This window comes from Melozone crissalis, unplaced genomic scaffold, assembly GCF_028551555.1.
Source record: "Melozone crissalis strain CALT ecotype California unplaced genomic scaffold, PUWL_Pcris_2 ptg000034l_1, whole genome shotgun sequence".
In the NCBI taxonomy this organism is placed as follows: Eukaryota; Metazoa; Chordata; class Aves; order Passeriformes; family Passerellidae; genus Melozone; species Melozone crissalis.
This window is the reverse complement of record NW_026535812.1, coordinates 11,559,412-11,585,049: the sequence shown is the minus strand read 5'-3', so window position 1 is coordinate 11,585,049 and position 25,638 is coordinate 11,559,412. Positions and strand designations below refer to the sequence as shown.

The 25,638-nt window shown below is 39.0% G+C and overlaps 1 protein-coding gene across 1 annotated transcript; it reads left to right on the top strand.

Annotated features, from left to right (window-relative positions):
- The first annotated feature begins 64 nt into the window (after positions 1 to 64).
- On the top strand, positions 65 to 21,959 carry GK5 (glycerol kinase 5). Its single transcript, XM_054282287.1, has 16 exons — positions 65 to 196; positions 1,258 to 1,351; positions 4,348 to 4,423; positions 4,832 to 4,925; positions 5,920 to 6,051; positions 7,058 to 7,133; positions 7,761 to 7,822; positions 7,910 to 7,983; positions 8,303 to 8,363; positions 9,473 to 9,599; positions 12,265 to 12,369; positions 14,708 to 14,793; positions 15,997 to 16,100; positions 17,422 to 17,481; positions 19,686 to 19,819; positions 20,892 to 21,959. The coding sequence occupies exons 1-16, from the start codon at positions 65 to 67 to the stop codon at positions 21,026 to 21,028; spliced, it is 1,554 nt and encodes a 517-aa protein (XP_054138262.1). The 3' UTR covers positions 21,029 to 21,959.
- Positions 21,960 to 25,638: the final 3,679 nt, after the last annotated feature.

The window sequence follows — 25,638 nt, the reverse complement described above, 5'->3', positions numbered from 1 at the left end:
CCTGTGGCGGGCGCGGCCGCTCGGCCGCCCTCACTCCGCGCTCCGCGCCGGGCCGCGCCGGGCGATGCCGTGCGGGCAGCCCGACAGCGGGGCCGCCGCGGCGCGGTACGTGCTGGGGGTGGACGTGGGCAGCACGGTGGTGAAGTGCCACGTCTACGACCGGGCGGCCGCCGTCAGGGGTTCCAGCCACAGGAAGGTGAGTGCGGGCGGGTTGCGGGGTGCGCCCCGGTCCGGAGCGGGGCCGAACGGCGGGAGCAGCTGGGGGCAGCACCTGTCTCGGGAGCCGGGAGGGGCCGAGCGCGCTCGCTGTGCCCCGAACGCTTCCGACCTGCGGGGGGTGCCCGTCGGGGCTCGGCGTTCGCAGGCTCTCCGCCAGCTCGGCTGGTCCCGGTGCGCGGGCATCCCCCGGGGCAGGGCGGACAGGAGCGGCTCCGCCTCCCGAGGGGTGAAAGGAAACCCACAAACCCCGACCCCCCGGGACCGCCGTAGCTCTCACCCCGTTACTTCGGCGCTCACCCCCTCCCCCCCTTCCCGGTTACCTTACCTTCGGTCGCTCATCGACTAATCTGTCTGAACAAAACCACTTTTGTTACTAGGGCATAGCTGAGATTTGCATAGGATTTACGTTTGCACGCGTCCCATCATGTAACCGCGCTATGTGAAGTGTCTATGTGAAGTTTAGAACGTAAATTTCAGGCTGTTTTTGGTTAGTAGTGCTTGTGATTTTAGGATCAGGGCAATCTCCAGAATTAACTTTTTTACTGTTACCTATTGCAATGAAGATCTCGCAGCGAGAAGTGTAAGAAGTCTGATGGATTTCGGAGATGGAAGGGGGTGCTCTCGGTGGAGCTGACCCTCCCTGGTGCTGGAAGCTCCTCTGACAGGTGATCCCTGCTCTGCTGTGCTGCCACTGAGAAGCTCAGAGGCACCGACGTCAGAATTAAGCAATGCAGCAGAAACGGCTTTCTGAGACACCTGCTTTCCTTTTTGCAGCTCTGGAAGGGGTTTTACAGCTTCCTTTTTTCCAAGAGGTTGGGACTTCCTTATTTCAAGGGGTTTGAGCTTCTTTATTGCCCCGGAACAGAGGAGGTCTTCTGGAGATCACACACCCATGTTGAACAATGTTTTAAAAGTACACTGTTGTTTCTACTCTTATAGGAGATTCACAAAATGAAGAACAAAACAAAACAACCTAAAGCCAAATGTGTTTGCTGATTTCTAGGGATCATAATAAAGCTGTTTGTGTTTCCCAAACAGGTAGAATCACTTTATCCTCGTCCTGGATGGGTTGAATTAGATCCTGAAGTGCTATGGAGTCAATTTATTGGTGTAATAAAAGAGGCTGTACAAGGTAAGGGCTTAAATTTGAGAAATTATTTATTTATAAAAATTAATAAATTTAGTTACTTGGATAATAAAACTATTTTTAGCTGGTACTGAAAATCATCACTGGGCACAGGACTATAACATGCTTTAAGGCCTATTCAATCATTATGTAAATTAGGGTTCTTCAATTACCTTTTTCCTTTCATTGGGGCCAGATTAGAATTGAAGTAGAAGCAATGTGAATACTTGATTTATGCATCAGTGCCAGCACTTTGTGGCTCCAGCTTTTTGTATATGCATCCTTCCCCAGTGTCTGTTCCTCCAGATGCCTCTGTGCAGGAACAGAGAGCTGGCTTGTTCCCCTTCCAGTGCCTCATTGTTCTACCACCACTTTGTATGTGTGAGTGAGAATGAATGCAGGATGCTGCAGAGCTGGGCTCACTCGATTGCAACCTGATATTCCTCCTTTTCCCATTCAAACTTTAAGTGATTCTTACTGTCCTATCCTGTATCACTGTTCTTTTTAATTTGTACTTTAGCCTACAATTTCCTAGTGCTCCACACACTAAATACATACAACTCCTTTTTCTGACAAACCTCTGATGGGTTTTTCCCCCTGCTTTTCTGGATGCTGCTCTAACCTAGCTCTTGCTCTGTACAACTCTCACAGCTTTTGTGTTAATCTACTCCAGTGTTCTGCCATCCATCCTGGATCACCTGTGCCATGTTGATGCTGTGAGCCTGTCAGCTGGCAGGTTGCCTTCCCACAGTGCCCCAGCCTCCTTGGCCTGTGTGTGCACATTGCACTCTTTCATTCAAGTCATTCAGTTCCTCCTGTTCAGCCCCTCTTGCTTGGTCTCCAGTGTTGCTCTGCCTTCAGACTTGGCTCATGGCAAAACTGCTTGTCCCTTCCTTTGGAAGGCTGCCTAAGGAACAGGGAAAGTAAATATCACCAGGTGTAAACTGAAGCTGATTATTTTGGGCTCTTGGTTTGTTCTGTCAGCAGCCACAACTATTTGGTCACAAGAACAGCAATGCCACCTCAACCCCCAAAGACCTTCCTGTCTTCCTTCATTTCCATTCTGTGGGACAAGTCAGGAAGCAAGACTTTTCAGCTAGTTTTAAAAAGGGAAGATTTCCTTGTGGCCAAGCTGCACCCATTGTTGGCAAGTCATTTTTAAATGGGTGTGTAAGTAAGCATAACTCAGTGCTGTCAAAAGAAACAGTGCCACCCCTTTTTTTCCAGAGGTCTCCTAGAGCAGGGCAGCTTCCTGAGTGGAATCACTGTCGGGTTGTTTACGCCAGCAGAGCTTCAGCAGTGTTTGTGCTGACGCAAGGGAGGGTGTGGTAGCAGGGGCAGGAATGAGTGTCTGGAAGCAGAAGGAGCACAGTGACACTTGGGTTTGCAGAGCTTGTGGAGCTATATGTGATTCCATGCACGGGTGGATGAGCTGCTGCAGTTCAGTACCACCTGATGGTGGAAACTTCTGGCTGCATGGTCTCAACTCTGTCTCTTACTGTGCCACTCCATCCAAAAGGCAGCTTAACTGAAAAATACTCATGTTTGTCTTTAGGTTTGTTTTTGTCTGTAATGGAAGTTAGCTCCACTTACGTGGGTGTCTGGAGAGTATGATAGCTGACACAGGGAAAGTGGTGGGACCGTGCAGATTGTGGAGATGGGAAGGAGTAACACATGCCAGCAGTCCTGAGTGAGCTGTGAAAGTGCTTGAAAGCTCTGCCTTTGCCTGACAAAGAAATAGTGCTGTTCTCAGGCCACCCACTCCCAGGTCCCCCTCCTGTACCCTCCTGCTACCAGCAGCACTTGTGCAGGCAGGTGGAGCAGGTTGCCTTGTGAAAGCACTGGTTTAATTCCCATCTGATTGAAGAACTGATAGCACTGCTGGCAGGAATGCGAGGAGCCAGTGTAAGGGCAGGTGCAGAAGCACAGGTAGAGTTGGGCAGCACAGATGTGCCCTTTCTCTGTGAAACCCCTTCTGTAATTGAGAGGGTGCTGGGTATAGAGTCTGCAGTACATGCTCACACAAATGAGCGACTTTGCATGTGAAAATTAACATGAGAACACAAATGAGCAGGACCTACTTAACCTGGGATTTGTTCAAGGAGCTGGATTGAGAGCCCTTCAGAGTAACAGTACTTAGGACAGGGTGGGTAGTCTGTCATTTAAGTGGAAATTTTTTCATGTGTATTTTCTTGATGTAATTTTGCTTCTGTAAGTATGGCTGGAGGTAATTAGCAAGCTGACCAGAGTTGCTTTGAAAATAGCTATGGACATATTCAATTATTTATACTTATATTAAAAAAAAAGTTCTGTAACAGTTATTTGAAGGTAAGGTTTACAGCAAAATTGGTGTGTACATTTTTGTACTTCTGACTTTAAAGTAGACTTTGTTGCATTCAGTGGTACCTGACTTAAGCAAGTTCTTTCTTAGGAATTTTTTAAACGTTGCTTAAGAAATATTTAAAGTGAGACATGTCATCAGAGTGATGCAAAAAGTTGTGATGTATTCATATTTATTTACTTACAGCCTGCAGGATCAATCTAGTTTTGTTTCTTATAGAAATTCTTTCCCTAAGTCTGTAAAGGTACTTTAATTGGGGCTTTTGTTCACATTCATCCATGTGAAATACACATTTTAATTGATAATGTGGACATGTGTAATCTGCCTGCCTGTCTCTGGGATTGTTCATATAAAGTATCAGCAGGCCTTTCAGAGGGTGGAAAGGGTCTGTGTGCCACAACTGCTTTTGCAAAATACGTAGGTTTGTTTATCTGCTTTGGAATCAATTGTCTGACTCAGAGCTCTCTAACGTTTCACTGCCCTTAACACTTAGTTGAACGATTTTTTAGCAATTTATATTCTCTTCTCATAAACTTTTTTCTCATAAATTACTTTCCTAAGTATTCCATAGGTTTTATAGTTATACTGAAGAAGTAATATTTTTCTTTGCTTCTCCAAATAAATACTTTTTTTGTGATTGTAACTTATTTTTGGTTTTTAGCTGCAGGACTTCACATGAGGCAAATTGCTGGTCTTGGCATCTCCACCCAGAGAGGAACTTTCATCACATGGCACAAGTATGTATGTTGTGTATTCTTTAAAATGAATTTGTATTCATAGACCAGATGGCAGCAGGCTGTAGATGTGTTGAACTCAAAAGTAAAACTTGTCAAGTCACTCATGTTCTCTTGTGCTTGCACAGCCACACCTTAGAGCTGTTCAGAACAGATCGTGACTGTGTAGCCTTTTTGTTCTTTATGCATTGGAAGAGATGAATACACATGTATTTTTAATTCTGGTGAGAAGTCTGACACTCCAAATGTCTGTGTGCTCATTTAATAATTCCTCAAATCCACCAGGAGGATATGCAGTTATTATATGATCTAACCTAGTGTTTATTGTCCTGATTGGAAATGGTGCATAATGTTGAATGTTTTGGGCAATTTGTGTTCTCTGGCTTTAATTGTTCAAATACTGTTTTTCAGGAGGACAGGGAGACCTTTTCATAATTTCATAAGTTGGCAAGACTTAAGAAGTGCTGAACTTGTGAATTCCTGGAATAACTCCCTGCTGCTGAAGGTAAAACTGCATTAATCTAGATACTGCTTGGATATATTACATCTGTTTAACTCTTATGACAAGTAAGGGCACTATATGGAATACTGCAAGTGTCCTGTTCACATGGTGATGTGATGTGCTGTAGCCATCATTTAACTGAGCAATGAACATTTCACTGAGTAATATTAGCACAGAAGATAGTTCCAAGAAATAAAGTGCAGTACTGGTAGCCTAAAGTAATTATTATGGAAAAAGATACCTATGGGTCTAAGGCTCATTTTGTTACTTTTTAGTCCGTTATATTAAAACGTGGCATGTTGACACCACTACTGCATGGATTGTGGATGTAGTTAGGTCTGGATTGGAAGTGGTTTGGGCATTTGGTTTCTTGGCTTGTTTTTTTCATGTACCCTTTGCTCTGATTATCTATAGGAGATACATTTAATGCAGTTTGTGGCTTGTGCTTCATACCTTTAGAAGAGAAAGATTTGTGCCGAGTCCAAAACCAGAAGTTAGTTTTCCTCTTAAATGGAAGCTAACCAGCGCAGTCACCATAAGAAATTAAATTATAGGGTTTGCCAGTTACTTCTTTTGTGAAAACTTGATTAATCATTAAATTTTGGTAAATCTCTTAAGTCATGATTGAGCCTGTCAGCTGTAAGAGAACTTGCCCTGGAATAACAGTGTGTAATGCTGCCAGCCACATCATGCATTGTGCTCACAGAGGTGACCAGTGTTGGCAGTGCAGAGCAGTGGCTGTCAGTGCTCCAGCAGAAGGTGCTCAAGCAGCCTTGCTTAGAGCAGCTGCTCTTTCCTGTGGTGTGTGTTGCAGGAAGGCTGTCTGTTGATATGAACATCCTTACATAATCCTGCTCAGGGATCCTCTAAAGGAGTTTTAGCTTTCTGAATGTAATATCAGTGGCTTTCATCTGTGTTGTCATCCTTTAAAGGTAATCGATCAGTAACCTTTAGATGGCAAGATTAAAAATTGAGTAACTGTTTTCTTTTGAAACAGGTAATCCATGTTATTTTTACAGCACTTCATTTCTTGACTGGGAATGATCGATTTTTGGCACCCAGTTTTCTTACTTTTTCAACACATCAAGCTTCTATGAAGTTGTCATGGGTTTTTAAAAACATACATGAGGTAAGCTGGAAAGGGAAAAGCAATAGATTTCTTAATGGCTTGCAAGTATGAGGTGTTCAGGGCCAGGCTGGATGGGCTTTGAGTGACCTGGTTTAGTGTAACATGTCCCTGCTCATGGCTGTGGAGTTGGAACCCTTTAAGGTCCCCTCCAGTCCAGGCCATTCCATGACTCTGTGACTATTGGCTGTAATTGCTTCAGTTTCGTCTTGCTCGTTCTTCTCAGAAGAACCAGAAAGGATTTTTTCTTTGTTAATGTTCAAAGCCTGTCCACCTAAATAGTAACTTACATTTGTACAGATTTTCCCTCTCACTCTGGAAATGCATAGTAGTAAAAAGCTTTCTTCATACATAAGCAACATAATAAAATCATCTTATTTCACTTGATACATTTATACAGTTAGTGATTGTACTTCGTTTTAAAGCTGTTTGCCCTCTGGTTTTGCATGATGGTTTTACTTATTTTCAGTGAGACCTCTTCCCTTTCCACTCTGCATTATTCCAGAATGTTTTGCAGTTTCACAAATAACACCGTACCGCACAATTCATTTTGCATTTTGGTGAATTGGAAAATGCATGTGAAATAAGTTGTGCTGGATTAACCTAGTGCACTAATGAGTCCTGATCTATGTGTTGCTATATTCATTGCTCTAATACTCACCATGCAGGACCTTGTTTTCTTTATCTACCACTGTTTCACCACTGTTACAATTGTAACTGTAAGTTTCTTTTCATAAGGCTATGATGCCCCTTCAGTGGAAGATCAATTGCTTTTATTTCCTTAGAAACCGCTGTAAAAAAGTGTTCTTATTTTCTGTTAGGAGCATGAACTTGTAGGATAATTTTAGTTAAATAGCCAACTCAGTCTTTTTAGAAGAAGAGTTTACAATCAGAGACTTATTTTCTGAGGACCTTCTGATTTATCATGAAGAAAATAATAAAAGAAATCAATAAATATTCTTCTCTTATTATACCCAGTTGTAACTTTTTATCATATATTTTTTCCCAGGCTGAAGAAGCTGCCAGAAAAAACAACTGCTGCTTTGGAACGGTTGACACGTGGTTACTGTATAGATTGACTAAAGGTGAACATTACAGTTCCTCTTAAATATCAGTAAAACACACTGGAATCTAAGAAATTATGTTCATTATTTGTCATTTATATATCCTAGAATTCAGATACTTTTTTTGCAATTTGTGCTTTTGTATGTTCAATAAAAATTGTAATGTATTTCCTGTTACTAAAAGAGCTTCTGAATAAATTATTCTTTGGGCCTGTTGGAAGGGAAATATTTATTCAGTGTAATCAACCTTCTAAGAGTATAAGATTTAAAGAGGACTAACAGAGCTAATTGGTGTTGATTGAAGAAAAGTACCTGTGAAAGCAGAAGAACAAAGAATTGTTAAAAATGTGGAAGAATAACAAGTTTCTATTCTGAGTACTAATGCCTGAGTCACATTATGACTGTCATGCAGTTGGTGTGGTGCTGTTGGCTGTTTTAGAGAGGTTCATGAGAGGAAACAAGGTTATTAATGTGTGCACAGTGTAGTGAGCAGCAGGTAAAATCTCTGTGCTCATTGTATCACTGTGATTTTAATCATTCACACTTGATTTATATTTCATGGGAGTCAAATATCTCATTGACTCCCATGAAATATCTTAAGTATTTGGATGTCTAAAAATCTTTCTTTGTTCTCTGTTTTCATGCTAGGTTCTGTGTATGCTACAGATTACTCAAATGCCAGTTCCACAGGCATTTTTGAGCCCTTTACGGTATGTGCTGTCCCAAAGAACGTCTCTGGTATTTATTGTGCTTCTCAGATGCTTCCTAATGTTTTTACTTTTTCCATTTCATTTCAGAAATGTTGGAATCCCACTTTATGTAATCTACTTTCAATTCCAGTGTCTATTTATCCACCAGTGAGAGACACAAGGTAACTATGAAGACACAATTAAAAGAATATCATAACTGTTAAATTAATTGCTAAATTAGTTATGATTAATTATTAAATACTAAATATTCTGCACAGGCCAAATAATACACACGTACACAAAAAATATTTTTACATGTAGTTATACCTTATAAGTATATGAAGTCCAAAACTTTTTTACTGTGTTTCTTAAAGTGATAGTTTTAATGTTTTCCTTAAAATAAGTCAGTAGCATTACCTTTTAGGTGTGACCCAGACCCAAGCTGTTTGTACCTAGATTTCATTTTTACAAAAAGGTCATTTTAATGTAATTTGTTTTAAGCTTCAACTTTGGATCAACTGACTCTGAAATATTTGGGGTACCTATTCCAATAATGGCAGTGGTAAGTAAAAATATTTTCTTACATCTGTGTGTTTATATTCTGTTTATTTGGCTTTGATTTAGTACTTGCTTCTTTCATTAACATTCTCTATTGATTCTCTATAATTTAGCTACAATAGAATTGATGGTTGAATTTTTCTCCAAAAACCCAGTCTACAACCTTAGGGAGAAGGAGGAGAAAGGAACAAAAAGGGATTTCTGGAGGTTGAGGTCCACTAAGGTTGTGGGGCCAAATGATTAAATTCTGAATGTAGGACTCTAAGCTCTGGTAATGTGTGTATCTGGCTTAAAATCAGTTGTTCTGTGTAAAGTTATGCAAGAGTCCATTCTGGCTTGACTTCACTGAGACCAAACTACTGTAGGAGTATTTGCTAATAGATCCACTTGTGGTACCTTCTATGCCTTTTTTATTTTTTGCTAAAAATTAATGGCAAAAAACATGTTCTTTCCTCAGTAGTTAGAATTTGGATAAGAAAACCTAAAGTGATGATTTGGAGCAAAATCTGCTTGAATTGAGCTAAATGAAAAAAATGTCCCCTAGCTAACATGAATTTGTTTTGTTTTAAAGGACTGTGCACTAAATCTAGCTGTAAATTTACTGTTTCACCAATGCAAAAACATAAGTAAAAATATTTAATAACCATAATCATGGTTGAAAAATGGAGCACGGAATAATTTGGTACAGGAGGGGTATCAAGGAGAAAAGAAGGCAAGACCTCAATACTTCAACTTTCTATTTGGAGAAAAAGGAATTCAGGCCAAGCTACCCTGTTCTGCTCCTTGGGATTGCAACTGCCTCGTTTATCCTTGTTAAATATTAAACCACAAAATACTTTTTTTGTTTCCATAATGTTTTTCAGTGTTGCAAGGAGTCGTACAGATACTTCACACTGTGAAACTTGGTGTAATTTAATGCCAGTGATAAAACTGACTGTTCTAATGGCCTGCAAATGCTTAAGAAATTGTAAATGAGTCCTCTCTGAGTGCTCAGTTCCTGAGTGGTCACTTGCATTCAGAACTCCAAAGTGTTTGCAGAGATGTTTTCAAACCCAGCATTGCAGGTTGGTGGTGGGTAGCTAACTTGTCCCGTTGTTTTTGTTGGATTGACAGGTAGCTGATCAGCAGTCAGCCATGTTTGGAGAATGCTGCTTTCACCCAGGAGATGTTAAACTGACAATGGGAACAGGTGGCTTCTGGAATGTCAATACTGGAGAGCATCTCTTTGCAGCACGGGGAAGTAAGACTGAAGTTTTGGTTTCAGGGGATTTTATTCTTTCAGCTGTTCCTTGGTAGCTGCTACTGCTGAGGACACACAAAAGAATAGAACAGGGCTGTGCTTTTCCTTCAGTCTATAAGTGTTCAAAACCAGCTTGGGAGTTCTTTCAGAAGAGAAGACTATGGAAAGATTGAATTAGCAATGTAAATTTTGGTTATCCTCAAGTAAGCTTCTCAGGAAGAGAACTTAATTAGCATCATTAGTAATTATATCTGCTACCTGCATCCCTCCTGGCTTTTTTTCCTTCACCTGTTCTTCATAGCAGTATTGTACAGGATAGGAGAAAAAAGGGATTGGTAGTCTGGCTTCTCACATCACAGTGTTGCAGTGAGTCATTGCAAGTTCCTCCCCTTGAGCCTTAAGCATGGAAGCACATGCAATGAGCTAATGCAGGATTAGAAGTTATAAGTTTTCTTTTAAAATGGGCTCCTCAGTGTGTTTCTAGTGTTTAAAACTCTGTCATTCTGAACATCTGTGGTCTGTCAAGTAATTTGTCAGAGATAGCTATTTGTCAGGAGAGCAAACACTGAAGATGACCCTGAAGTAAATTTGCCTACACAGTCTCTCTCTGTCTGTCATATTTTTAAAGAGTTACTAATTTCAGGATGTCTACTGCTTAAAATGGAGTGAGGCTGGGGAGGAGGACAGCAGTGTGATAAAGAGAATTTTACCAGCTCAAGCCTTGAAGGACCTTGGCAAATACATGAGATGTGTCAGAACTGAATAGCATAGGCATTGAATTCCCTTTGAATGCAAATGCTTTTTATGCTAATTAATTATGTCATTATTATGATATTTGTACTTAGGAAATAATACATATGTAGTCTGTTAAAATGTAATAGCAAAAAACTTGCTGTTAAGCTTTTTGATTTAGCTGTTGTATTCTGATAGGAGTTAACATCTAAGGCAGTGCTGTGAAACTTTTACTGCTTTAGGCTGTTACTTCTGTTAAAATTATTTTCCCTAAGTTCTCTGGCTGTTGTGGGGTATGGTTAGTGGGACAAGCTAAGTGCCTGCCTTTCTCAGTGCCCTAGGCATGAAATGTAATGTGTTCAATCTTTAAAGCTGACATATGTATTTAAGACTGCAAGATGAATCCCTGCAGCATCCTTGTGCAAGCTATTCATTAGCTGCTGTTCTAGTTCCTGGTCTACATTTAGCTCCTACATAAAACAGTTCAAAATAAAAGAAAAATAAAGTAGTTCCTTCAAGGCCAGCCTGTCTCACAATTCAGTGATGGAATCATGTTGTATAGGTTTAAAGCTCCCTCTGGTAGTCTGAGGGTTCTTAATACCTCTGGTCATGCCAAGTGTCATGGGGATCCCTTCCCTAGAGGTAGGGTTATGTTACCCTGCTAGAGACTCTGGTAGAGCATCTTTAGGGAGGCCACATGATGGATGGATGTCTCTGTCCCTAATTAGCTGCTTTTCTTTAGGATCTTCAGCTCAATTAATTTTTTGGGCTTTTTTCTTTGTGGCTTTACTTTTAGTAAAAAATAAAGATTTCAAAGGACACCTGCACCAGGATGATCTGCAGTTTTTTATATATATATATATATATATATATATATATATATATATATATATATATATATATACACATTCCCCTTTCAAGAGACAAATACAGACTTTAATCAGTGCTGCTAATTGTTTTATATTGGGGAGCACCTGAGTGCCCCAGTACTAACAAAAGTTCCTGCAATTGCACTGGGACTCCCACACAACTCATTTGGACACAGGCAAGCAAGCTGGAGATGATTCTGTGAGGAACACAAATATCAGCAATGTCACTTTGAGAAAGCAGAGAGAGCCCCTAGATCCTTGTGGTGCTTTTCTGGTCCTTGTAGAGGTACAATGGAACTTGTTTACCTTTGTTGCATTTTCCATGATCTCTGAGTCCTCAGCAGGTCTCCATTAAGTATGGGCACTTACTTTACTCCAACAGTTACTGTGCCTGATTGGGTGAGGTTGTTGCAGTGACCACTGACTACTGGGGTTCTTATCTAGTGATCTGAAAAGCCAATTCTCTAGCTGAAGTGCAGGTGAAACTTGTTTTCTTTTTTGCTTTCTGTTTGAGGAAGCATTGCATATTAAACAGGGAATTAAAAAGTACATCACTTTCATCCTCTTCTGTGAATAAGATCTGTGCTCCAAGTTTGTGTTACTTTTTTTGTGTGTATATGTCTGTTTCAGTTTTGTGTTTCCCATCTGAGAGACAAGCCCTCATGCTTTATCTTTTGGGGGAGAACACTCTTCCTTTTTAGAAACCCTTGGGGAAAGTTGGATGGACTTAAATAGAAAAACACTGATAAATTTTTAGGTATGCACAATTTCTTATATAAAAAATAAAAGGCACAGATAGATCTTCAGTTTAAAGGTGTTTTTTGGTAATTTGATAGCAGTTTTTTAAGTTAACTTTGGTCTAACAACCTGTTACTCTGTTCTCTTGTTATCCCATCACTAAAGTTTTAAACAGTATATTTAACCTCTACCAGTGACTTCTTTAGTTTGAATTCTACAAAGAAATTGGCATTTTCTAGGTGGGTTTATTGTGAGGAATGTTTGTATATGTTTATCTAGAAACATTTATTTTAACTGAATGTTTTGTTTCCTGGAAAATAATGAAGGTCTTTATCCACTGATCGGTTGGAAGATTGGGGAAGAAGTTGTTTATTTAACTGAAGGCTCCATATCAGACGTTGGCACTGCCATAAAATGGGCTCTGGATATAGGTAACTTCTGTCATTTTATAGAGGGTGACATTTATAACTGCTAAAGAAGCTGTTTTATGGGTTCATAGTTGTGTTACTGGATTTGATTTATTATTCATAAGAGAAGGAAGTAATCTTCATGCTTTGGACAGCAGAAATGCACAGTCTTTTTAGTAAGCAGTCTGCTGAGGGTGTTTGCTGCAGGGACTTGGGTTTGCACAATCATCTTCAGTCTCTACCTCAGACCATCCTACCTAACTAGGCTTTTATTTTCCTGAAACATTTTACTCCTCATTGCTTTTGAGAGGGCTTGAGCTGTACATCTCATAGCTAATAACAGGTTTGATTTATATGAAAATAACATGAAGAACTTTGCAAGTAACTGTTGCTTCATGTGGAAGTAATGTGCCTTTTGGCTGTTACTATTTTGTAATGAAAGGTTTTGCATTCCAGTTTAATGACAGACTATGAAAATACTAGCTCTGTAGTAGGTGATGTTCAAACTTACTGATTGTTTATAGAACAACTGTTCTCAGTATTCTAATTCAAGCTTCAAAATTTACTTGACTTACTTAGAAACAGGGTATTTTTTACTAGGATGAGAAATAAGTGATTAATGTCTCAAACTTTGGACTGTCTGGGAAGGGTTTTCCTCACCACAAGATTCCACATTTCTTGAAGCTTTAGATGCATGTGTACATCTATGTGCTCTGGTATGTGCCCCTAAGGGTTAAGTGTGACTCAGATTGGTCCTCACATCTTCATCCAATGTTTGACTAAGCCTAGAGAGTAAAGCCACTAGGCTTTGGAGGAAGTGACTCAGTTCAGTACACAGTTCAGTGCTGCAGACTCCAGTGTCAGTGCTACATATATATAAGCTTGCTATTTCAGATTCCATAATTAAAATGGGTAATTATCCATATGGAACTTATCTGTACTTAAAATGGATATTATTGGTATATGCAGAAGTATAAAGGATTTTTAGCTAGTCAGTAGAAAAATGATCATGACCTACAGTTGCTACTGTAGGAAAAAAAAGGGGGGGAAGTTTGAGATGGGATAAATGAAAGGCAGGCTGCTTTAAACTCTGTAACAAGTAAGGCCTTTATTTTCTGAAAATATTGTTGCAGAGAAGCAGAATTCAGAAACTTTTATCAGCTTTAGAGAATGGAAAAACTTTAGCTCTACAGAAGGAATTGGGCCAAAACACAAGGTAAGCTAATGGCCTCAATAAGGGTGGTGAGGCCCAACATGGATGAAGATGAGACACAATAGTGGTAAAGGTTTGGAAATAGTAATTTCTGCAGCAAGGCAAACTTAATTTAGTAGACTTCGTTTAGTGGAATCCTATAACTTCTAAGAATTTTTAAGAAGTAGTAGTTTGTGGAATTTCAGCATGAAGTCAGTCTTAGTTAATTTTTGATTTTCTGTCCTGGCATAGAGGTACTATGTGTATAATTCAATAATAGCAAAGACATCAAGAAGAAAAAAATGTGACTTAGATTTATTAGTCTGAGCACAGTAGAATCTATAGTTTTCCCACAAATTCATAAAGGTTACAAAGGTAAATTGAAACTCCTGATAAATTACCAAGATGGGCTTTTCAAAGGTAAGTTGAGCTAGATTAAACTAATTTACCTTTAATAGGAAAATTCACGTTTTTTAGACAAGAAAAAGCAGTATCTCTCATGTACAGAAGACCTCTAATTTTCTGTAAAATCATGTTATGTGGCCACATAAGGACATAATTTCTTAAAACTGTGGAAGAGGGTTGTTAGTACAAGAGTTTCATGTGGGTGAAGAACAAGCTAAAAAGAAATGTCTGTAGAGTTATGAAAGGAGTCATCTGGCTGGACAGAGAATAAAAGCAGTGTTTATCCAAGAGGCATTATTGTGATAAGAGGTGATGTATTACCTCATGTGTCACTTGTAAAGATACTAAGAGTGCTGATAAAATATGGGTATTAAGGACTTTCTCTGTAGTTTAGGTGGTTGGACTGACAGTAACAACATGGGGGGTGGAAAATATGTTCTATGAATCTAAGGTTTTAGCACTCTTAGGTGCCATTATCATTCTTAATTCCCATTTATGTCTTGAAGATAAAAAGGCTACAGCACAGCAGATAGGAGAGGATCCTTTTGAGTTTAGTCTTCATCTGAATTTGGGATTCAATAATCTGAGTTTCGGATTATTGATGTGACTGGTGGACATGAAATAGAGAAGACGTTGTCTCCCTTAAAACATGTAGTTTGAAAACATTTAAAAGGAGTAGTCTGACTCTAGATGTTTTTTCTTAGTGAAACAAAATGAAGAAATTGAAGGAAATAATAACATCCTACCACCTGTGTATCTTTACAGAACTTTTCACCAATGTAGATGAAACAGCAGAAATGGCACAGAGTATTGCTGATTCTCAAGGTGTTTGTTTCATTCCAGGTTTGCAGGTAAAAGTATTATTAATAAAATCAAGATTATATTTTAATAACCCAATTAAAAATTATTTTTTACATTTTAAAGGTAATAATTTACATCTCATCACGGTATTTATTCTGTTCTGTTGAGGTTCTTATTGTCTGTTGCTCATCACAAGATGTGGAGGCCATTGTCATATCAGAATGGTTAAATGCCATTCCTCCCCTTGAGAAAAACCAAATATGAAAATCAGTGATGAACAGATAGACTGAATTATTTTCCCCTAGTAACACAGACAACGCCTGCAGAGACACAAACCAGTGTCACAGCTTTTCTGCTATGAAGGGCAGAGCTTTCATTGAGACAATACTTCTAATCACTGTTACAAAATAATTTATTTTATTCTGCCTTTTTTCAAGGTGTAGATTTGTAATTCATCAGAATATTTTATAGTATCTAAATATTAGCAAGATTGCAAGTCCTGGTGTTATGAAAAGCAAAGATAATACTGTAGCACTTCCCTGGGGATGATCAAGCTCAGTATAAGAGATTTCTCTCTTAGAAGTCTTAGTAACTGTTTGGCTTCAGTGGTATGAGCTCATCTCAGTGTGTTGCTGAAAGTTTGAGTTAACCAAGCTCAGCTTGATCATTTCCAGCACTAGTGGGTTTTTATGAAGAACCTTAACATCTTTACCTTACCTTTGTCTAAGTTCTGTGTGCTAATGGAACAAAGCAAAGAATTTTATTTATTTTTCAGACAGCCCAGCTTCCTTCAGTGTAACTGATAATGGGCTGTAGTATACATCAATAAAAAGTATTATTGTCCTTTCCAGTATTAGTTTTGAAAGACAATTCATCTTTTTTTCAGGAGTTCAGGAGGGGACATGTGTGAAATCTTGTTAGAGAACAGCAATATCAGTAATATAAGTGTGCCCTGTCCTAGGCAATTGGTGTCCTTTAAATGTATTTTAAAGGGAAATTGTGTGGATTAGTCCTTTCTAGTTTGTTTGATTTGGAAGAAGTCACTTAAATGTTTTGCTGTTGAAAGAAGCAATTTAAACTGTTTGTTGAGTAAGCTGAAATAACACTACATGCTCTTACATATTGTTTTCAATTTTCTTCTTCCACTATGCTGCCTGTAATTGTCGTAAGTTATTTTTTTCTTACTCTTTTACTTCTTTCACAAAAGCCTACAAATATTATTCATTGAATTCATGGTGACATCTTTTCTGCAGGTTTCTGGGGATGACCCATATTTATGTGCTTCTTTTATGGGGCTGAAACCTTCCACTAACAGGAACCACCTTGTTCGAGCTATATTGGAATCTATAGCTTTCAGGTACTGCTTGCTAAATTATCTGGCTTCTGTTTTCTTATCTTTGCTTTTATTTAGATCAGCAGTGTTAAATGAATACATGGACTTTTGCAGTTTGTACAATACACTGCTGTTACACTGGAAAGGAGTTTTAGCTGCTTCCTTTTTTTTAACACTTTACAAATAAATTTTTGTATATTTGTTAGTTTAGAGTTTTTGTCATTAAGTAACCATATAGAAATTCTTAAATAATGTTGGTTTTTGCATGTTTTGAAAGTGTTTTCTGTTTTAAGTTTGTCCTTCCTCACCTGACAGTGTTTTGTCAGAAACCGTAGTCCTCTCCAGCTGTGTTTAAAGTATCCTTGAAGCTGAAAATTTTATATCAGCTTTTGTTTAAAGTTTGAAATTTTGGTGTTTTATAAAACAAAGTAATAGGCCTCTTAAAAGTTTTAAAAGATGTGAATGGACAGCAGCTTCCAGATCTGTGAAGGCTAAAGATATCACTGCTGGTCACTGCTGATGCCACATCAGTATGTCACTGCTTTGCCATCCCCCAGCATGGATTGAGCCTGGCTCACACTGTGCTGAGGCCAGTTAGGGAGCACTGATTGATTCCTTCCATGTAGTCAACAGCTTTGCTTTTGATGCCTTAGAGGCATCACTTTGGGCATAAAAATCTCCTGCAAAGAGCTCAGAAAAGATGTCTGGAGCAGGACAGCATTCTGAATTTCTGCAGCTGGTTTCTAATGGATTTTCCTTCTGCATTATAAGCCTGAACATGAGATGCTAGATGTAATTTCTGAACTAACATATGGGTGTCTTGAAAAGGATGTTAAGAATTCGTCTATCTGATTCAAATACTGCATACAAATAACTAGGAAAAAAGTAGAGATCCTTTGTGTTTAGATTTTCTCCCATTAAATGAAATGGTTTCTGGAAAAAGTCAGCTTGGAGGCTTCAGATATTCCCCTTACAGAATAACTGGATAAACTCCAGTTAGCACTGTGGGCCTACTTTCCTCACTCTAAGCCACTTGTTACATCAACAATTGCATCTCTAGAAGCCTATCAGTAACTTTCAGTGGGGAAAATGAACCTTCTACAGTGACTTGCTATAGAATGGGCCATGATTTAGCCATACTTTGCCTTTGTAACAGTGACAAAGACCAAACATCAGTTTCAGTGGGTTTGGGTTTTTAATTTATGCATTCTAGAAATTTTCAGCTATTGCAGCAATTGTAACAGAACTGAGGCCTTTCTTGCCTTGCATTTATTTTCTGACTATGTAGATATTGAAAACACTTTATAGGATATATAATGCTTAATTCAACTAAATATTTTTAAAGGAACAAACTGCTTTATGATATCATTGTGAGGAAGGTGCACATTCCTCTTCGAACTATTCGGTGAGTTCCCCAGAACTTTTAAATTCAATATGTGAGAGTTTGATTTGAAACAGGTTTGAACTTCATTATGCATTTTCTCTTACTGTAAAAATTCTGCTATTTAGAAGTAGATGATTTCCAAGTCAAATGTTAATGTAACTTAAGCAGCAGTAGAGTGTACCCACAGCTATTGGCATTGGTGATTGTTCGTGGGGGAGTAATAAACTGCTCTAATTATTAAAATAAAAGTTAAAAAGAAGGCATATCCATGTTTTCAGGTAGCACTACAGTGCTTATAGCAATGCCTACCACAAAGGTCATTCTACCCTTTGTCATCATTCTTTCATACTGACGTTTTCTGTGCTGGGTCTTTCACAGACAATTTTTGAAGACTTTGGTTAAAACTGGTTCTATTTGTGAGGGAAAGAGAGAGATTAGTTTTAGACATCAGTTTTGCTTTAATCTTTGAAGAACTATATCAAATTTAGTGAGGCAGCTGTAATCCCTAGCAAATGCTTGCACATTTAGCTGAATTAAACATTGCTGGAAGACCACATTTCACATTTTGGTAGGGACCTTCTCTGAGCACACCAATTGTCAGAAGCTCCAGTCCTCTGAGGCTCAGAAAGCTCTGCAACAAAATTCCTTCCTCAGGCAGCCAGGGGTCAGCATGGCACTGCAGTCAGGAGCAGAGGTGAGCGTTCCCATCCCTCCTGTGCCTCTGCAAGGAAGAACAGACTGGCAGGCATGTCAGAATCAGGCTCTCAGAGGGAAAAAAGCAAGAATACAGAAGTGGGAGGAGAAAAAAGTTTCTGCTTTCCATTGCATATTGGGAAAGAGAAGGCAAAGGTGAAAAAACAGCCAGGATTAGGGGTTTAATGAAAAGATGAAAAGTACCAGAACTTTGGTTACTTAGGAAGCTTTTTAACATAGAAAATTGCATCAAAAAATTGAAAAGTCACATTAAAAGTGCAAACTCTTAAAAAACTCTTAAAATATGGGAATTATGGAAATACAAATTAGGGAGCATTAGAATTCTGATTCCATTTACCTTGCAATATAAACCTTAAATTGTATGATCATGTTATTTTTTATTCATGGATATAAAATTGCAGTTTTATATAGTGTCTGTATTACTTAACTAAAAGCAGTAGCAATTTAGCTTGTGGATTAAATATTAAAACATAATGAGATGCACTCATTATGTGTGTGGGGTTCTCAGTAGGGTTGCAAACTGCTCTGCCATCCTTATGTCCACACATCTTTTGCATCTATCAATTACCTTTGATTTTTTGTTGTTGCTTTTATCCCATAAACTTATTAATTTCTTTTTTGGCTGTTTTCCTGTATTCCTTGTTCCTTCCTAATTTCTGGGCATTGTTTTGATTAGTCCTTAACAGGTTTCTGTTACTTCTCTTTGCTTGTCTCAACACCATCAAGGAAAGCTCAGAGAAGGAGCCCTCAGCTTTAGTCCACATGTCCTATAACTAAAGAGTTTTATTACCTAGCACTTTCTATAGCAATAAACACTAGAGGTCTTCTCTGCACCACATTTGATAGAACAGCAGCTCCATACATGGCTGGTACTGGAGTATACAGGAGCATAATGAATCTATCTAGGATATTTCAAAGATTGCATTTTGTTAGAGTTATTTTATTTGCAAGAGTAATTACTTCGAAATCTCAGATGATTAAAGACCAGCACTGATAAGTTCTCGTTTTCCCCATTAAATTGGTCTCAAAGCAGGAAAATAAACAGATGGAATCCTCATTCTGAACTTCCTCTTAAAAAGAAGCAACTGTGAAGGCATTTAGGTAACTAATACAAAGATTTGGTATTGAGAAGAACTGTACTTTTCCAGATCTGAGAACACATGAAAGGTTTGTTTGATGTTGTCATATTGTGGTGGTGTAAAGGATCTGTAATAAATCCTTATATTTCAGCCAAGATGATGCATAGTTTTAAAAGACAGAACTTTGAGAGCTTTTGGTAGAGTCCTGTGTCCCTGTTTGCCTACCATTCCTCTCCAAGTTTATAAACTTCTTTTTTCTTTTTTTGGCACCTTGTTCTGTCCTCTAAATTTACCCATAAAGTGGAAATGCATTTGTGCATGAGTGACAGGAAGATTTATACATAAGTGTGAAATACCAAACGTTGTTTTCTGAAATGCTGGCAAAAAGCACTTAACACATTTTTTTAACTACTTCTTCCCTTCTCCCTGTAGAGCTGATGGAGGTGTCAGTAATAATAGTTTTGTCATGCAGATGACATCAGATTTAATTAATAAGAAAATAGAAAAACCTGCAAACACAGAAATGTCTAGTCTTGGTGCAGCTTTTCTAGCAGGCCTTGCTTCAGGTACGTAGACATTAAAAAGGCTTTTTCCCCTATATAATGCATGTTGTAAATACAATAGAAAAGAGATCAGACAAAAACGGGCATAACTTCAAATAATTGTAAACCCCCCCCAAAGGATTACTTTAGCCATTTTGGTAGGAATCTAAGGTAAACGGTGTTTATGTTTCTCTGTACAGTACCATTAGAAGGATGTATTGCTAGAGAAGAAGGGTGAACCCTGTCTTTGCTGCCTCCTCTTCCTTGACTCAGACATTCCATGTCCATTCCCATACTGGTGCTGGCTGGGGAAGGACCCTGTGGCCAGGGAGCCACCGTGCTCACCTGCAGCTCTGTCACTCCCACTGAGGCTGTGTCCTGTGCTCTGTGAGCACTGCCTTTATCCTCTGAGGCTCTCACAGAAATGGAAGTACAAAATTAATTATTAACAGGAAAAACAGCTCTACTCACACAGAATTGTTTCATATTGTTAACCAGACTGAAAGCTACAAACTGTTGACAGTTTTGCTTAATATGCACCTACAAAACATGTTTTTGTTGAAGTGCTTTGATCTGTAAATAATGTAAATGAAGGTAAAAACTATGTGCTTCGATAAGACTTATTCAGCAATTAAAAGTGCAAGAAAGTTGAGACTCTTGATAGACAAGAATGATTTCATAACATGAATTGATAGGAATCTGTAACACCAGCTGTTTCTTGCTATTGATACAATTTTGAAGACAGTAGGAAAGCAGCTAAGTCTTGGTTTCTGTGGCCCTTCTTCATTGAGAAGGACCTGCAACCAAAAGCACTTTGTGGATGAAACCTAAGGGAGCTTCAGTGTACCAGAGCTGTTCTTTGGAAACCATCCCAGTTAAGCAGATGTGCTGTTGTCAGGATTCCAAACAAGTGGATCCTACTGGAAAGGATTTTCACAATATTAAAAATATGCTTCTCTCTGAGAAAGTTGCTGGTAGAGTAAAAAGAAAGGTTGTCATTATTTCTTACTGTGTTTCTGCTTTGGATCTCATAGATTAAAACAACTCAAAAATAACATATTTGCATTGAGCTGGAGAATGAATTTTCTGTTTATAGGATTTTGGACAGACAAAAAACAACTGAAGAAGCTGAGGCAAGTAGAAGCAGTGTTTGAGCCCCAAAAGGATTCAGAGGAATACAGACCTGCTATGGATGCATGGCTGCAAGCAATGAAACACTCACCACACCGGTAGAAATTTGTATTTTAATTTTAGAAGAATTAAGACGGTTTAATCATATTTTATAACATCTTGACATGAACAGGACAGTAAAAAACCATAACTGAAATTTGTGATGGTGTATTATAAGTCGTGTGGTATTTCAGTTCCCCCCCTGCTGCTGGATTATTTACCCTACTGTACTGAACCTTCCCATCATCCCTGTGGCAGCTGTGGTCCAGCTGCAGCATTTGTGTCCCTTCAGTGACCTCCTTTGGGTGGCCCAGCTGCTCAAATCCTACCATGTACTGCCTGTGGGCTGTTCCAACTGGGATGGGTTTTTCACTGAGCAGCTCCCCTCCCTTCAGATCTTTAAAATCTTGCTTGTGTTCATCATCCAGGAAGGCTAAAAGGCACATTGACTCCCCTAGGCATTGCCAAGAAAGAGCATGATTGTTGGGGCTGGGTTGTGAGGAATTCAATTGTGTACAAAGACATTGTTTGGCAGTAGCCTGTTACCACCTTTTGGTTGACACTAGGCGCTGTGATCACATTATTTGTGCACTAGATCAAGATGAAATACAAAAGCAAATAGGCTTTTAACACTCCATTAAAAAAATCCGGGATTTTTGTAGGTGATACTTTGTAGCTAGCTTGTAGCTCAATTTTTTAAAATTTTATAAAGACCAAAAGTCATTTTATCTGGAGTGGCCAGCACAGATACATTAAAACTAGTTCCAGGTATTCTAACTGGTAAATATCTGTACTGTTAGTATCTTCAAGGCCATTTTAAAATCCTATTATTAATAGCTAAAAGGGAGTAAAAAGTCTATTTTTGAAGCTATAAATTACTTTTGTATTTTTTAAACAAATAAAATATAATTAAAGAAATGTGTAGTTAATTATTCTTATATAATTGCTTATTTCTAATACTAAATTATTGTCATTTTCTCAGGGTTATGTGTAAATCAGCTTCCAAAATGTAAAATGATTAAACATTTTAATTTCAGATAATATCAAGTTCAAGCTGTGCGTGATTTGTATTCCATAGACACTGGAGATAAGAAATGTTTACAGATTTAACATCATTGAAAGAGGGCTGAAGAACTATAATTCATTTTCTTGTGCTGATACACAGAAGGTCAAATCAGACACTATTTCCTTAGTTTTCTTCAACCATGTACCCTGAGTTGGAGCATCTCCTCTAGCTGTGTTCAGCCTCCATCTCATTTACTTGTCAGCCTTAGCTTAACGTGCCATTTTTCTTGTTCTTCTGTTACATTCTGCCCTTCAAACTGTGCTACATCTTGGCAATTTTCTTTTCTCTGGGTATCTTTCCAATTCTCCTTAACCTTCTCTAATGTGAATCCTTGAATGAAGCACAGAAGCAAGTGTGTCTGCTGATATCTAGTAATATGCCAGGCTGTAGTGCCAAGACTCCAGTATTAAGTCCTTCAAAGAGATTCCCTGCACTCCTCCTCCTACTGTAAGGTAAGATTCTGCAGTTACAGGATATGTGAAACAATTGTTTTGCTTTAACACTTGTATTCAGCTTGGGATGTTGCTCTGCCATCACAAAGTCACTGCTAAAGAAAATGCTCATTAGCAGGAAGGCTCTCTCTCTTCAAGGCCAAGAAGGAAGGCTTTAAGTCTGGCACTCTGGGCAGAAGTTTGTGCCTCAGTCACTGCTATTCTGCATTTTGTTCTTACTTCTCAGGTTAAACTGTTTAATTTCATCAACATCTGCCTTTGATCACCTACTGCCCTTTTGTGGAAGGCTCCTTGACTTAGGTTCTCCTGATAGCCTGGAGGTTTAGCTGGGCTGAGCAGGCAGTGCTGCAGTGCTCCCAGACAGAGCTCTGACAGGAGCTGAACCTGATTCTGTTCAGATCACTCTGCTGGAGGCAACTCTGCACCATGTGCCTGATGCTTCACCTTCATGTGGTGGTGGTTGTCACACTGGACATGGCACAGCTAGAGAGAGAAGATACCCAACACATTATGTATTCCTCTTGCTCCAGGTGGTATCCTAGAGGACACACTCTGGATAACCATTTTACCACTGTCACTGTTTAATTTGGAGCAGGAATTTTAGCTGTTTTCCTTTCACTAGCCTCAAATTTACAGGAGAAACTTCACTACAAATTAAGGATGTGGAAAGGCCTTGGTGTATTTACCAGCTGAACTTTTCAAATGGCCTGCAGATCTGTGAGTTCTGTTGTGGAGAGGTTCTAGGAGGGAGTAAAGCTTTGAAACAGAGGGGTGTCTGGAAGCCTCCCATGATGGACCACCCTTTGGAGATCAGAGCATTTGCCACGGCTTGTGACATGAAGTTGCCCAAGGACTGAGCAGACAAACTGACATTTTGAAGAAATTTGATTACTGATCAAAGTCTTTTGCTTATCTTTTACAAGAAAAATTGATTTATCTTCCCAGGAAGTCCTTAGTGTGATGTTATCTAACAGTGGTACCGATTAATTGATAATGGATTTGTAATAAGCTTTGGATATATTTTTACAGGTGCTGTGCTGTCCCAATTTTTGCTGCACAGAAGGGGATTAAAACCATTTTAGAACCTCACTCATACTAACTTTTACTGCTGTCTTTTTTGCTTGTATTTAATTTTTTTTGTCTCAAGGTTTTTTTCATCAGTTTGGAAAGTATATGCAATTTTACATTTTCTCTCAGCTGAGTTTGATAGTAAAGGTAACAATACAAAATTACAAATATTAACTAGTTTGCAGTTTCATCATTTTAAGTTACTCAGTTGAGATTTAATGTTGTACTTGGATTGGACAGCAATGCAGCTCATTGGCATGTGAAGTTTGGCAATTAGTTGAGATGTGTTAATGATCTCTGGGCATTCTGCCTTCACAGATCCCACCGTGCTAATAGTAGATAACGTCATATCAGTTTGGCAGTTCATTCATAACATATAGCCCTAATAAATATGTGGGGACTGTGTGGCATGAAAAGTGATGCCTCATAATAATCCCTCTATTGTTGGAGGAATCTTGCTACTATTAGATTAATTGTTGTATATTGAGAGAAAAGGCAGATGAAAAAGTCTCCAGATAGTTGAAAATACTGAGCAGCTGTATGAATTTTGTTACATAGCTAAAAAAAAGATCAAGTTAGCTGTATTTAAAAGCTTGACCAACATTTTTGAGTACTGTTTTCTTTTAAGCAGTATTTTCTGCTCTACTCTAACAGCTAATTTTATGTAAAATTAATTCAGTTGCTCTCATTTGTTTTTAATAAGAGCATTTAGACTTGCTTTCTTGTCAGGAGAAAGTAAAAAAAGCAAAATACTGAGTTGCTGAAAGCCTGATACCTTCTACTGGCATAATCTCTGTAGCAAGATCCTTCAATTAATCCCACTATTTCCAGGCTCAGGGCACAGCACAAGAGGCTCACCAGTTGAAGAGAAAGAGGTGAGAACCATTTCCTGCCAGTCTGTGGGGTTGTTTCTGGTCTGAGCTAAAGAGTACAAAGGTGTGAGCCCCTCGTGGAACAGAGGTGTGACAGTCCTGCAGGTGAGTCAGGGAATGTGGCAGTGCTCTGACCCAGAGGTTGGGCAGTGTGTTAGTTTAAGGCTTTAAGGGGAGTCAGGGCAGGTTGAGCAGGTGAAAAGGGGTGGTGGTGGAGGGGGAGCCTGTTTTGGGTTAATGTTTGTGCAGGTTATCACAGCAACCTGTGGGCTGGCAGGAAAGCAGTAAAACTAGCAAACACTGAAAAGTGATGTACTGTGAAAGGGAAAAGAGATGGCATCTAGGAGGGATCTGACTGGCCAGGGGAGTAAGATGTGTTCTAGGGCTGGGACGCCAGATGGATTCTGGAGGGAGACACGAGAGCTTACTGCTGGGCAGGTGTAGCTGCTCAACCCACACCTTAGTGTGCCTAAAATCCCAATTAAGGGAGTTTTTTCAATGCAGCCTTCATTCTAGGGTAAAATTTGGGATTTGTGAAAGTTCTGAAAGACAGTGCATCGGTTTGGAACGTTACATAAGTAGCTTATTTACACTCATGCAAGTTGGTCATTGTTCCACCACCTTCAAACTCAACTGTGTGTGAGTATATATGTATAGATGTGTGTATACAGAGTTAGTCTGCAATTTGCTGTTGAAAGCAAATGCAAACTACAGCAGTGACCTTCCTTCTGTTTCTACCTTTGGGGGCTATTTTTCATGTTCACAATCAGCTCCAGTATCTGACTTCAGCTCATCAGTGTTTCTTGCAAAGAAGCAAATAAACCAGTGAACCAAAAAGAGTTCTGTGAAGCCCAAGTGCCTTTATTGAGGCTGGGTTGAAGTATTTGTTTAGCTGTGGTAACTAATAATAGTGCAGTAAACCAGCCAACCTGGTTGTTTCTGGCTTGCTTCCTTTTGAAGGCAGTGTGTGCCTTCTGTCAGGGCGTGTGTCATGTTAGTGCCTGTGGCTGTACCTCTTAGAGGGGGCTCCGAGAGAATACTCAATAGTTTGCATATTTCTGTTGCTTTTGTGAATGTATCTTGCCTAACACTGCCAATATTGATGAAAGGTCTTGTTACATGTCATGGAAGTGTTTTATAGAGGATGAAAAGAAATTAAAATCAAAATCTGCAAATTCCTAGGCACATGCAAGATTTTCAGTTGTAAACTGCCCC

Excerpts from the sequence above, each read along its gene's own strand:
- GK5 (XM_054282287.1), top strand. The coding sequence starts at position 65 with ATGCCGTGCGGGCAGCCCGACAGCGGGGCCGCCGCGGCGCGGTACGTG. Across the intron at positions 6,052-7,057 it reads TTTTTAAAAACATACATGAG|GCTGAAGAAGCTGCCAGAAA; the intron begins GTAAGCTGGAAA and ends ATTTTTTCCCAG. Across the intron at positions 7,823-7,909 it reads GCATTTTTGAGCCCTTTACG|AAATGTTGGAATCCCACTTT; the intron begins GTATGTGCTGTC and ends ATTTCATTTCAG.